The sequence below is a fragment of the Olea europaea genome, unplaced genomic scaffold, assembly GCF_002742605.1.
Source record: "Olea europaea var. sylvestris unplaced genomic scaffold, O_europaea_v1 scaffold2305, whole genome shotgun sequence".
Lineage (NCBI taxonomy): Eukaryota > Viridiplantae > Streptophyta > Magnoliopsida > Lamiales > Oleaceae > Olea > Olea europaea.
In genome coordinates this window covers 91,560-106,054 of record NW_019241142.1, presented here as the reverse complement: position 1 = coordinate 106,054, position 14,495 = coordinate 91,560, and the positions used below count along the sequence as shown (strand labels likewise).

The 14,495-nt window shown below is 33.3% G+C and overlaps 1 protein-coding gene across 1 annotated transcript; it reads left to right on the top strand.

Annotated features, from left to right (window-relative positions):
• The first annotated feature begins 8,148 nt into the window (after positions 1-8,148).
• Positions 8,149-14,123, top strand: LOC111381436 (mechanosensitive ion channel protein 8-like). Its single transcript, XM_023005214.1, is given in 6 exon segments — positions 8,149-9,355; positions 9,357-10,094; positions 10,932-11,055; positions 12,411-12,704; positions 12,827-13,029; positions 13,451-14,123. Coding segments are annotated over 6 exon segments (2,448 nt in total). The 5' UTR covers positions 8,149-8,555; the 3' UTR covers positions 13,740-14,123.
• Positions 14,124-14,495: the final 372 nt, after the last annotated feature.

Sequence of the window (14,495 nt, the reverse complement as noted above, 5' to 3'; positions counted from 1 at the left end):
TGGGGTTGGCAATGGGGCGGGTTTAGGATGGGACGGGAGCATTTTCCCTTCTCGTACAGCTGCCGTTACCTGTTTATGATGGGGCGGGGCGGAACGGGTCGGGTCGGAGAATCTCGATTACATACTCTTTTAATTTTTTTTGTTATATAATTTTTGATAATTTATTTTATTGTCCACGTTCATTCATTTTTTATAATCCTTGCCCCGTTTGGGCGCGGGATCCGCGAGTATCGAATTTGACGAGTATTTTTGTCATCTCTAATAGTGGAGATTTATTATTATTTTTCTTTATTATTATTTGATTTAAGTTTGAAGTTTTTAAATGACTTTATTTGTACAAAAAGTGAAAAACGAAAACGCGTTAACAAATTTCATGTAGGAGTTGTCCAGTTGAAAGTTGAAATTATGAAAAATTATCTTATGTTTGTATTTCGAAAACTTAAAAATTATATGATAAAACTTGAAAGTTAATAAAATATGTAATTCAAAAATTATAATCTCACAAAACACATCAAATTGTTGTGAAAAGAGAAGAAAATATAGAGTAGTCAATATACTTGAGTGTATTTTATTGAAAACCAAGCTCTATATTTATAGGTAAGAACTGTAAGTATTATGCCCTAGGTCCAATCAACTTTGGACATAAATACTTTTATATATAATTAATGCAATTAAATGGCAGATCTATTATTTAATTAGTAGACAATTAAATAAATAATAGAGTCCGTAGATTCGAATATTTGTAATTTGTTAATCACAAGGAGTTGTGATTGTGAGATACAGATTACATCTGATTGAATCTTAAATCATCCGTGGTCGTAAGTAATAACGAGATACGGATATCGTTATTACGGATAGACCATCACGTGTGGCATTTCTTACTTGTGAAGTAAGTAGCTGATCTCACAAGCTAAAGTGTGGTGACACTTAAATGAACACGTGGATGTTTTGTTATAGAACAAAACATTGGAGACCCGTCGAGAGATTTCACATGGATAACTATCTGAGTGTCGGTGGTTAATCTCTAACGTTCGGTAGTGAAATTGGTCCTTTGACTTGAGGTCGTCATGGTACCTTATATGAGGACAGTCATACTTTGGCGGTGTTGGATTTTTTTTCCTTCTCCCTCCCCATGATTTTACTTTTAAGTAGAATTCTAAAAAATTCGTCTAAATAATATCATGAAGCTCGGACGAAACGTCATGTTTTGACAATGAACGTATAGTGGATGGGGTTGGCAACGGGGGGGGGTTTAGGATGGGACGGGAGCATTTTCCCTTCTCGTACAGCTGCCGTTACCTGTTTATGATGGGCCGGGGCGGAACGGGTCGGGTTGGGGAATCTCGATTACATACTCTTTTAATTTTTTTTATATAATTTTTGATAATTTATTTTATTGTCCACGTTCATTCATTTTTGATAATCCTTGCCCCGTTTGGGCGCAGGATCCGCGAGTATCGAATTTGACGAGTATTTTTGTCATCTCTAATAGTGGAGATTTATTATTATTTTTCTTTTTTATTATTTGATTTAAGTTTGAATTTTTTAAATGACTTTATTTGTACAAAAAGTGAAAAACGAAAACGCGTTAACAAATTTCATGTAGGAGTTGTCCAGTTGAAAGTTGAAACTATGAAAAATAATCTTATGTTTGTATTTCGAAAACTTAAAAATTATATGATAAAACTTGAAAGTTAATAAAATATGTAATTCTAAAATTATAATCTCACAAAACACATCAAATTGTTGTGAAAAGAGAAGAAAATATAGAGTAGTCAATATACTTGAGTGTATTTTATTAAAAACCAAGCTCTATATTTATAGATAAGAACTAGGGGTATAATGATAATAATTTTTAGGGTTGCAAGGGTAAAATTGTCATTCACTTGTAAACCCTAATAAACTTATATTTTACAACACTCTCCTCTAAATGACATATTATAAAATATCTGCCTCGTTAAAACCTTATTTGATAAAAATCCAATGAAAATAAATCAAACGAAGGCAAAAAAGTATAGTTATTTTGGAGTACTAAAAATAAATACTGCCTCATTAAAACATTGCTAAGAAAACTCAAAAGGATAAAACCTAAACGAAGAAAAAAGAGTACAGCTATTCCCCCTAATGTTGATCATTGAAGATCTTTGAGTCGACGCATTCCAATCTCATGAACTAATTTCTTGAATCTATTGGTAGTACTTTTGTGAATAAATCGGTCACATGGTCACTTGAGCGAATTTGTTGGATATCAACGTCATCATTCTTTTGAAGCTCATGTGTATGAAAGAATTTTGGAAAAATATGCTTCGTCCTGTCACCTTTGATATAATCTATTCTAGTTGTGCAATGCAAGTTGCATTGTCTTCATACAAAATTATTGAACTATCTTTTGTTGAAGTTAATTTGCATGATACTTAATATGATAGGTCATGTTTCTCGACCATACACATTCTCGCTCTACTTCATGGATTGCAATAATTTCAAAATGATTTGAGGATGTAATTGTCAAGGATTGCTTCATAAATCTCCGTGATATAGCTATTTCTCCACGTGTAAACACATAACCTATTTGTGATTTAGCTTTATGTGGGTCAGATAGATAACTTGCATCTGCATATCCCATTAAAGTAAATCTCGATTTTTGAAAATAAAATAATCTCATATCAATAATACACTTTAGGTATGAAAAATATGTTTAACACCATTTTAATGTCTTTGAGTTGTTGTAAAGCTATATCTTGCAAGGAAATTTACAGAAAAACTATATCGGGTCGAGTGCAATTTGCAAGATAATACTCAAATTATACTAAAGTATGGTACTTTAGGACCAATAATCTTTTCTCCAAATTCAAGTTGACGAAATGGATTCTTTTTTCACATCAAGTGATCGAATAACCTAAGGTGATGCCAATGGAGGTGTACTATTCATATAAAAACGTGCTAAAACTTTTTCTGTATACGCAGATTGATGAACAAATAATTCTTCTGAAAAATATTCAATCTGCAACCCAAGATAGATTTTGATTTTTTTCCAAATCCTTCATCTTAAATTCATTTTTTAAATAATATGTAGCTTTGTTGAGCTCTTCAAGAGTTCCGATTAAATTTAAATCATCAATCATAATTGTAAATTTAATATTTGTTTTCTTTATGAAAACACATGGGCGGACATCATCATTTTTATGTCATTCCTTCAACAAATATTCAGTAAGGCGATTAACAACAAGCTTCCAAATTGTTTAAATTCATATAATGATCTTTGCATTTTAATTAAGAACATGATTTTCGAGCATGTATCATTTGAGTTATGCTTCAGGCATATTAAATCTTTCAAAAATAACATTAATAGTCATGTTAGATGAGTAAACTATTACGTATTTCAAATTTCATATATCGTTAAGATAATATGATATGATATAGACTCGTGATTTCATCCACGACGATCTTTGCGAAATTCATTATGTTGAGAGTTGTGTATTTCGCATTACGACTTCATTTTTCTCATTTCCTTTTCACATAGTATATACATACCTTTAGATTTTTTGGACTACATGTCCAAAAACCTCATATTTTCTAGTAAATTCAGTTTAGAATTGCGTCCCTTTTTTTTGCTAAACATTAGTTTGATCGATATATTTCAACGCATTTATAGGATTCCTCGCTATTCACAATATGATGTAGTACATCATGTAAAAAACGTTGTCGACAATTTTTTGTTTTCTTGTTCGAAACTATTTCTTTTCCCATAGTGACCTAACTTATTTAGATATTTCAATTTTAAACATATTAGGTATCTAAATCTCTTCTAGGGTTTTATAATTTGTTATGTCTAAATACTTATCAAGAATATATGCTTCCTTAATGAAACCATCTTTGCCAATTACTCAATTTTCGTTTGAAGATTTTTTGTATTAGAATCAACACTATCACACTTCAGGCTGTCATAGATATATCAAATATAATGTTAACAAATTATCCTCATAAGACGTCAATTTGTGTTTGAGCATTTAAAACTAGTGCGTGAGATATTGTTCATCTTTTTGATCAGTAAATGCATCTAAATAAATTATCTTTCGAACTTTCTGGTTCGAATGATATTTTGTGAGGATTTAGAAAAATGATGCATTTATATATTATTTTCGACTTTTTAATCCCTCTCCCTGAATGCTGAGAGAATTGTCTAATCAATTTGATAATCATTTTTTCAGCATTATAAAATATCATCCATTTGAGACAATGGTTCAAATTATGCATTTATCTTTACCATTCTTTACTTTTTATTTCGAAGTAATGTGGTGGATTAATTGCACTATCAAATAATATGATGAAGAAATTGAACTTTGACTATAAGTCAATTATAACAAGGAAAACTATGGTATTGGCAAGATATGTAATAGCATTCCCTAAATAGAAAAGGAAAGTAATTTGTTCTCAATTAAATTAATTGAGAGGCGTTTAACAAGCAATAGTGTTAAATCATTTATTGACATCTCCATTAACACTTATTAAAATGTTGAAACTTATGCCTAGTAACATTAAGAAGACATAGTCTTGATTATATAATTTAAAAATTATGCTCATGATTTGAGCAATAATTTTTCAAATTTCAGGTTACGAACACTAAGCAATCATCTAGTATTTATATCGAATCTATTATGTACAAATAATATATAGATGATCAACGTGGTGGGTGACGGGGCTCCATGTATCACCCTAATTAATTTCAAAAATATAGGAAACTCAATCCTTATTTTAACCAGTGATATTTAATGATAATTGTTAATAAAGAAGAAAATATATAGAAATTCATTGGATTGAAGAATCTTTTGATTATTCATTAAATATCCATTTAAAATTTTTAATTATGCATCATTGTGGATTCAGTGAAGGTCCAACTAGTTATGTCAAATAATAAAATCAAATTGAACTTCTGGTTCAATATAATATATAATTCAATTGTTTAATTTCGAAAAATATGATTAAACAATATAGACTTGTATAATATTCAATTAAAAAAACAAACTAATCAATGTTAACATGACATGAATTATATGTTTTCCTTCAGGGATAAACACAAATTCAAAATGATATATTTTTCAAGGTAAGTACTATTTTGAGAGCACATTATATTTTATTATTGCTTTTTCAAGAGCATTATTTCAAAATATTGGAATCGTGGTGTCATGCTCTTTAAGAACACTAACATATTATTATTTGAAATAATAAATTGTATAAGAGTTTTACTCTTCGTGAGTAAAAACAGAATTTTTTAATTATGCTCCTCAGGAGCAAGTAAAATATAATTAAAATATCAATATATAAATACGTATGCAGAAGAATGGACACATAACAAAATAGAGTAACTTAATTTGTATTTTTACCTATAAAGCAATCAATATTCTTCTGAAATATTGTTATATTATAATATCTTGTTCTTTTAGAGCAATTAATATTCTTTTAAAATATTAATAATGTTGTGTTTTTTCAGGACCATCAACACAATTTTTTTCATATTAAGTTGTGATGTCTTCAGCAGCACAACGAGATATATAATCTTTAAGAATATAAATACAATATTCTTATGAAAATATTAACTTTAATGATTCGTTCTACCTTTTGAACTAAACAATATAATATTAAAATTTGTGCTCTACATGAGTAACAATAAAATATTCTTCTAGATTATTTATATGACGTGGGTTGTGTTTCTTCGTGAACATCAACACTATATTCATTAACAATAAATATAATTTAAATTATGCTTTTTCAGAAGCATTGAGTCATTTTTCTTTTGGAATATTGAAATTGCAATACCATGCTCTTCATAATCAAGTAATATTCTTCTAGAATATCAATAATGTTATGCTACTTCAGAAACAACAACGAACTATTTATAATAGATAGATATATAATTAATATTTTTCTGAAATATTAATTATAATGTTATGCTACTTTTGGAGCAACAACATGATAAATTATTAACTTGAAGTTTATAAAAAAATATTTAATTACCATATAGACATGCTATGAATTTATATAGGAAAACTAATTACCAAACATGATTAGGAAAAAGAATCTCCATACATAGAAATTAAAAAAATTAGCTAAATTTTTTGTCAACATGCAAAAGATATTAAACATGCACATGAATTCCACATATACAAAAATCCAAAGAAGCACTAATATGTAACAAATTCAAAAGACAAAATTAATATATGATAAAATTGATTGTGTATTAATCCAAAGATATGAATTAATATGTGTACAAATTACACATATAACCGTGAATTAAAATTAATATGTATACCAACGAAAAGCAGAGAATAAAAGCAACCAACGAAAAGCAGAGAAGAAGAAGCAACTTCGTTAAGATGCATATGTACATCGAAAGAATTCATATGCCACCAAATTAAATTTGGTACACATGACAGATAATTGTACTTATAAAAATTATAACTTTCTAACTAATTTACTTTATTTTTGAGATAATCGTACTGATAACGTGTTGTGAAAAGAGAAGAAAGTAGAGGGAAGTCAATAGATTTGTGTGTATTTTATTAAGAACTAGAGTTCTATATTTACTACTAAGAATCATAAATACAATCGTAATAATTTCTAGGACTGTAGGGATAAAATTGTCATTCACGTATAAACCTTAATAAACTTACCTTTTATAGGCTTGACCCTTTTTTGAGCCCCATTTTTTTTCAAAAAAATGTATTTTTCAACAGTATTTTAACATTATTTCAATTACATATTTTTCAATAAAATAACATTACACATAAATTCAAAACTTTTTCTTATTTTGTAATCACACATTTTCCATCAATACACTATTAAAAAATTCATTCTCTTCCCTAAAATGGGGCTTAAACAAGTGCCAAATCAATTTGTTAACATTTGTCCAAATAAGAAGAGAAAATTGCAGTTGAGACCCCAAACTTTTCAAAAAGTTGTAGACTTTAGGACCTTTCATTTGTCGCGGCAGTCACTTTAAACCTTTCAAAACGTTGCAGGTCAAGCCCCAATGGATGGATTCCGTCCATATTTCTGTTAGTTGATCCAAAAATTTGACTTTGACTGCATTTTAATCAATTATTAAGGGACAAAATCGTAAATTTATATTTTTCACATGAAAACTTAAATTAAAAACAACAAAAAGAAGAAGAAGAAGAAGAAAATAAAATGAAAAGGGAAAAAATCTCTTCTTCTTCCTCACCCCGACCCTAACTGCCACCCCTAACTGGAAATGCACCATCACCACCAACTTGCCCAAAATCGAAAATACATTTTGCATATATTTGAGCTTAACCAAACACGGTGCAAGAAAAGTTGGGGCTCAGATCTGTATATAATTTAGCGAAGAGGGAGAGAATGTTACCATGCCATGGCTGCGAATCTCCGGTTGCAAGATATAAACCCTAATTTCATGCCATCCGGGTCGCCATGCCAAGATACGGGTTGCTTTATCTCAAACCCCAATTGGATTTAACTCAACAAAACAAGAATACAGAGAAAATCATCACATCCTCACAATCAAGAACAATCACTGACGACACCCCGGTCACATCCCACATCAACACGCTAACCAAACGAACCCGAGAAAGGGAAAAAAGAAAAGAAAAAGAAAGATCAATGGGAAAGTGTATGTATCTGTCTATATTTGTGTGTATTAACAGGTTTTATCCTTTCCATTTGTGTGAAAGGAAATCCCAGTCTAGATGGTAAGTCAATAGAAAAAAGCTACAAGTGATTGGGATGGAGGCGACAATGGAGTTTTGGCTGTGACGGTGCTTTTGGTTTTCCCCCTTTTTCCTTTTTTTTTTCCGTTTTTTATATTTAATTAATTAATGTAATTATTTAATTTGGTAAATAGAAAATTTACTATTTTGCCCTTTATAAAAATATTAAAAATGTAGTCAAATTCAATTTTATGGTCAACTAACAGTAAATTGGATGTTTTCCTTCCATTGGGACTTTATCTGCAACGTTTAAAGAGGTTAGGGGTGACAGTTGCAACAAATCAAAAATTTGAAAAAAATCTACTAGTGTTTGAAAGATTTGGGACCTCTGCTGCAATTATCCCAAGAAAGAATTAAGAACCTTGTCGAAAGCTGAGTGGGAATTTCCCACTCAAACAAACAAACTCAACATGCACCATCCTCGTCTATCATGGACGCCCCCGCCATCTGTACGATCTGGATCCTCCGCCTCTCCCTCCGTTGCACTCCCACCTCAATCCTTTTCACCAAACCTAATGCAGCCGTTTCTGGGTTTTGTTTAATCCTCTAACAGGACAACTCATCAATCTCTTCTCTTTATAATATATTCACAAATCCAGTTTTCAAAAATTTTTCCTTTTTGAATTCTTTAGAGTCTATATAGATCGGATAACCACCATTTTCACATGGAAAAACTCAAAAAATCCTCTAAGTCTCTCCAATCCAGCCCCCCGAAAGAAGAACAGCTCTAAAATCTCCTTCTTCGCCAAAAGCCCATCACTGTAGATAACAGTAACGCTAGTACGTACTAACTTCGCTTCCACCGTCACCGCCATGAATTCATCGTCCTCTATCTCCTCCTCTCCTTCACTACCCAAAGAAGTTATCGTCAAAATCAACGGCCAGGATTCCTTCAAGGAACCAACTAAACCTAGCGATAATACTAGCACTACTACTAATGCCGGTGGAATGTGGAAGGATGCAAGTTACGATTTCTCAAACGACGTCGTTATGAGAGCTGCCGCGAACAACCAGGATTTCGATTTCATAACCGAGTCTCCCTTATCTCGCATAGCGGAGAGTCCGAGTACCAACAACGGCCAGATGACGCCGAGGGAGGTCCGCGTTCCGTTTCATAACAACACGGTGGAGACGGCAGCGGGTCGGGTCTCAAACCGCAGGTCCAACGCCGAACAGGAAGAGGTTCTAGTCTGCAGCTCCAACTCATCTTTCCGGAGAAAATCCAGTTTGCTTAGAACCATAACCAAGTCCCGATTACTTGACCCGCCGGAGAACAATCAGAAATCCCAGAATCTGAGAAACACAAAATCTCAGTTTTTTGGTAAAATAACTGAAATAGATGAAGACGACCCGTTTCTAGATGAAGATTTGCCAGATGATTACAAGAAAATGAAGTTCAGTGCACTTTCGATTCTTCAACTGGTGAGCTTGATTCTGATTATCGCGGCTTTAGTTTGTAGTTCAACTATTAATCTGTTGAAGAATAAGGAAATTTTCGAATTGCAATTGTGGAAATGGGAATTGATGGTTTTGGTTTTGATTTCTGGAAGATTGGTATCAGGGTGGGGGATTAGAATTGTTGTGTTTTTCTTTGAGAGGAATATTTTGCTGCGTAATATTGTATTTTGTTTACGGGCTGAGAAATGCAGTGCAGAACTGTATATGGTTGGCTCTGGTTTTGATTGCTTGGCAATGCATTTTCGATAAGAAGGTTGAGAGACTTACGAAGAGGAATGTTTTGCCTTATGTGACTAAGATTTGGGTGTGTCTCTTGGTTGGGACATTGATTTGGTTGTTAAAGACCTTACTGGTGAAGGTTTTAGCATACTCATTTCATGTCAGCACATTTTTTTATCGGATTCAGGAATCATTGTTTAATCAGTATGTCATTGAGACACTTTCTGCTCCACCATTGATCGAGATTCAGCATGAGCAACAAGAGGAGGAGAAGTTGATAGCTGAGGTTCAAAAGATTCAGAGTGCTGGGGTGAATATTCCCGCTGACCTTAAGGCAAATGTGTTTCCCAAAAGTGCGAAAGTGCTAGGGGCACCTGGGAAGAGTCCCATGGCTACTGGTGCAAAGAGTCCTTTGTTTTCTCGGATCACGTCAAAGAAGGAAGATGAGGCTGGTATAACAATTGATCATTTGCATAGGCTGAATCAGAAGAATATTTCAGCTTGGAATATGAAGAGGCTGACTAATATTGTTCGGAAAGGTGTATTATCGACTCTGGACGAGCAAATACAGGGCTCAACCGATGAAGTTGAGTCAGCCGTGCAGATCACTAGTGAAAAACAGGCTAAAGTTGCAGCCAAGAAGATCTTAAACAACGTGGCGAAGACTGGATCAAAGTTAGTTTTTTTGTGCATGAAGTTTTAGATTTTAACTTTGTTTATTGACTGCAACTTGCTAATTTTTAAGTATTGCTTCCAAATTTAGAGTCAGTTCGGGAGTAATTTTGAGAATTGATTTTTTGATCGTTAGGAGAAAAGTGGGGCCCACCTATGAGAGAAGAAGTCAAATATGGCGGTTGGAATAGTGAAATAACAGTCAAAAAATCAATTTTTGGGGGGAAAAATCACTCTCAAACAGGCTCTTATTCATATTCTTGGTTTACATCATTTATTTTCTTGTTTAGTAATTTGAAATTACACTGTCATGGCATTATGTTCATTCCATCACTTGGGTGCATCGACAGAGATTATTTCTTCATTGACATTCTTTAAGCAATAAAAAGTGCCAGGTAGATTATCAAGGTTAGAACTCCCATTGCAGTTGACCTGTGATATTTGATTGATTTGGACCAGACAGTCCAAGATGCCAACATCTGCTCGAGACATCACGAATTCACTTAAAAAATGTAGAATAGCACATGATCAATTTACTGAAAGTTACTTTAGTAACCTTAAGGGATAGCTTAGTGTCAAATCTTGGGTTTGCTCCTCAATGGTCACCAGTTTGAGTCCCTTCAAAGTCATTGAGGTGAGTGCTCGGCTGTAAATTTCAGGGTCTCGTGGGATTAGTCGAGGTACGTGTAAGCTGGTCCGGACACCCACGGTTATTAAAAAAAAAAAAAAAAAAGTCCAACTTTAGTAATATTTACATGCTCTTATGAATTTCAGTTTTCTGTTGATTCCAATTTATTTATGTAAACTGCATGACTTAGTAGCTTGTCTATCTGTGATTAGATTCATTTACCTGGAGGATTTGATGCGCTTTATGAGAGAGGATGAGGCTTTGAAGACCATGCGCCTCATTGAAGGAGCAAACGAAAACGAAGGGATAAGCAAACGAGCTCTTAAAAATTGGGTGGTAAGTAAAAGTATATCCATTTTACCCCTTTTTCTTTGAGATCTTATCATCTGTCCGAAATAGTAAGTTATATCTGGTCCATTGTCAAACAATGTCCAAATTGTGCTCGCTTTTGTTTTAGCAATGGTGACTGATGAGAGATACATTTGCATAAAATCTAAGAGGCCTTACTATCTTGTCCACGGTTGTACGAAAAAGTACCTGTAATTTATTGGGGGAGGAGACGTGGGTAATAGGAACTGGCTAAAAGGAATATTTGGATTTTGACAATACCGGAGGATCATAAATATAAGTTTGGAATGAGAGTTTAATTTCATACTCTCTCCAACTCAGTCCTTGTGAAACAATAATCTTTGTAGAAATTCTTTCGTGATATGAAATCTGTGTCCTAATATTTCTTGAGGCCATCTTATTGGGGGGAAATGGAGATGTAGTTCAATTTTAATTGGAGTTTTCAAGAACCTTGACCAAGATCAGATGTGCTTTTTCGTATAGCGGAAAGTAACAAACATCCTATTTATCTCACTGGAAGTCTTTTATCGGATGCAAGAACTAGATAATATTATTGTAGTACCGTTCAATTTTATGATTAAGTTAAAGGATCTCCAGCAAAAAGAAGATAAACCTCAAGTTTCTTTCAAGATAATGTATACTGGATCACATGCTTGTCGTATGTAATCTGTTAAAGCAAAAAAGTTAGCTGTTTAAACCAGGATGAACTCTTGGTCAACCCAGTCAAATTACAACAACTAAGGTTAGTGTCTTCCCAGGTATGGGATAACCCCTTTAGTGTTCCGTCGTGGCAGGTATGAGTCTTTGAAGGGTTGTTCTTTAGTTCCTTTTTAATCCTAGTTCTCGTTTCGTTTTAGATGTTTTCCAGTGCTATGTATTATACCTCAACCCCTAACTTCAAAAGCAATAATAAATAAAAAGAAATAAAAAAAACACACACACACAACAAACTCACATTTTTCACTCTCATGCTGTTTTGCTTACTCAAAAGATGCCCTGCCTCTAAAATCCTTTATATATGTGGACTGCTCAATATAATCCCTAATTAAAAAACTTGCTTTGGGTGCTCTACCCTGAAAACCTAAGCAGGGGAGTTTGCTTGTGCTTAGGCTCAGCAGTCTAACACCGATTGTCCTTAGAAAAGTGTATTATGGAAGTTGGAGGAAGCATAATTTGTCAGATACTCTACTATTGAACTGTTTCAAAAAAATTATCTTCCATGCTCGATCAAAGACTACAGTTCATGTATGTATCCATGATAGGAAGAGCGAAATATAAATGTATTCTTTTTATATCACTTCTACAAAAAAATATTATAGTACTTCCTATCTCTTATACTGCAGGTCAATGCATTTAGAGAGAGGCGAGCCCTAGCTTTGTCTTTGAATGACACGAAAACTGCTGTCAACAAACTGCACCAAATACTAAATGCCCTAGTGGGAGTGATATTAGTGGTCATCTGGCTCCTTATACTCAAAGTTACAACTATGCATTTCTTTATCTTCTTAAGTTCTCAGCTTCTTTTGATTGTGTTCGTGTTTGGGAACACATGCAAGACAATGTTTGAGGCCATTATCTTCTTATTTGTGATGCATCCGTTTGATGTGGGTGATCGTGTTGAAATTGATGAAGTTCAGGTAAGATTTATTGCAAGCAAATTTATTTTTTTGCATTAGAATCTGCATGGCTGAGCATATTCCTTCATCATTATTATTATTATGTTTGTGCTTTGTTTAACTTTTGTTTTAATTTATTTCAGATGGTAGTCGAAGAGATGAACATATTGACAACAGTTTTTCTGAGGTTTGATAACCAGAAGATTTTTTATCCAAACAGTGTCTTATCCACAAAGTTCATCGGTAATTATTATCGCAGTCCAGATATGGGTGATGAAATTGATTTTGTTATCCACATTTCAACTCCGGGGGAAAAGATTGCAATGATGAAGGAGAGAATAACAAGGTACAAATATTGCTTCGTGTACCTCAAAGCTAGTGGTTGTTTCTCTTAAAAATAATAATTTCTTTGACTTGGAAACAAGGAAGTTAATTACTTATTTCATACATTAATTTTTTTCACTTTAAAGTAAGAAAAATATTATGTATCCATTAATGTTTCTTAAACATTGGTCTGAGCTTAAAAGTTATATTTACATTTTCTGCTAAACATGTTTGCTAGAAAAAGTACGTGTAACTTTTTAATTAGTTCAAAAGCTTACTTTTAGTTTTATACTTCTCAAATATTACTTTTATGTTTTTTTGGGCTTAGCCAAACATGCTCTCTGTCTTGCTTGGACTAGCTATCCATCTCTCTGTGCAAACCGTCCATTACTGAGAGATATCAATCTAACTTGTCATGTTTTATGGCATTATGGCCCATACAGATATGTTGACAATAGGAGTGATCACTGGTATCCGGCTCCATTGATAGTCATAAGAGACATGGAGGACATGAACAGGCTAAAATGGACGATTTGGCCTTTTCACACGATAAATCATCAGGATATGGGTGAGAGGTGGTCAAGGAGAGCCCTTTTTGTAGAGGAGATGGTTAAAATTTTCCGTGAGCTTGATATTGAATACCGTTTGCTGCCTCAAGATGTGAATGTACATAGCATGCCACCTTCGACATCGACCAGGCTTCCATCTACTTGGACCACATGCGCTCCTTGATCTTGTATGAACATAATGGTGGATTCTCGCTGTTGAGCTTTGGCCCTTACTCGGGTCCTGTGGAGTGGGGGATGAACAAATTGGAACGTGTAAAACTCCATGGGTTTGCATATGCATAGCTGTACTTCTCTTATTTCAAGTTGAATAATACTACTACATGAAGAGTTACATAATGATTTATATATAGATGATGTATTAAAAAAAGTGAGAAAAAAGAGTTTTTTCTTATTTGGTTGAATTCTAGTCCAATCGTATCTCACATCATGTGTATATAAATTATTATGTACACAATTATGTACATGTAGCACAATCGTTTCTAGTTTATACAATTCTAGTCTATGCTATATTAGAACACAATGTGCAATATGAACAAATATATTATCGAGTCGAGTCTACTGTTTTAGCTCAGGGAATGTATGTTGTATCTTTAAACAAAGTTGCTCACCTTAGCATGGACAGTGTTGTAGCCAACTAGTCTAACTTTATTTATGTACATACATACGGTTGAAATGAGCTCGTGAGACCACACCCCCTTTGGGCGAAAAAGTCTAAGAATATGCAAAAATGAAAACAAATGTATGGGCAAATCATCCATGTTGAATTCTACGCTGGTAGAAACCACTATTAAAGTACAACTGAGTAAATATTTAAAGCATGACTTCTAGTTCGATGAACACAAGACACGGGGGTCCAATTCATATGCTGAAAGAAAAGGCACAAAAGCTGAAGTCTAGATTAGAAATGTACCTATTTTTA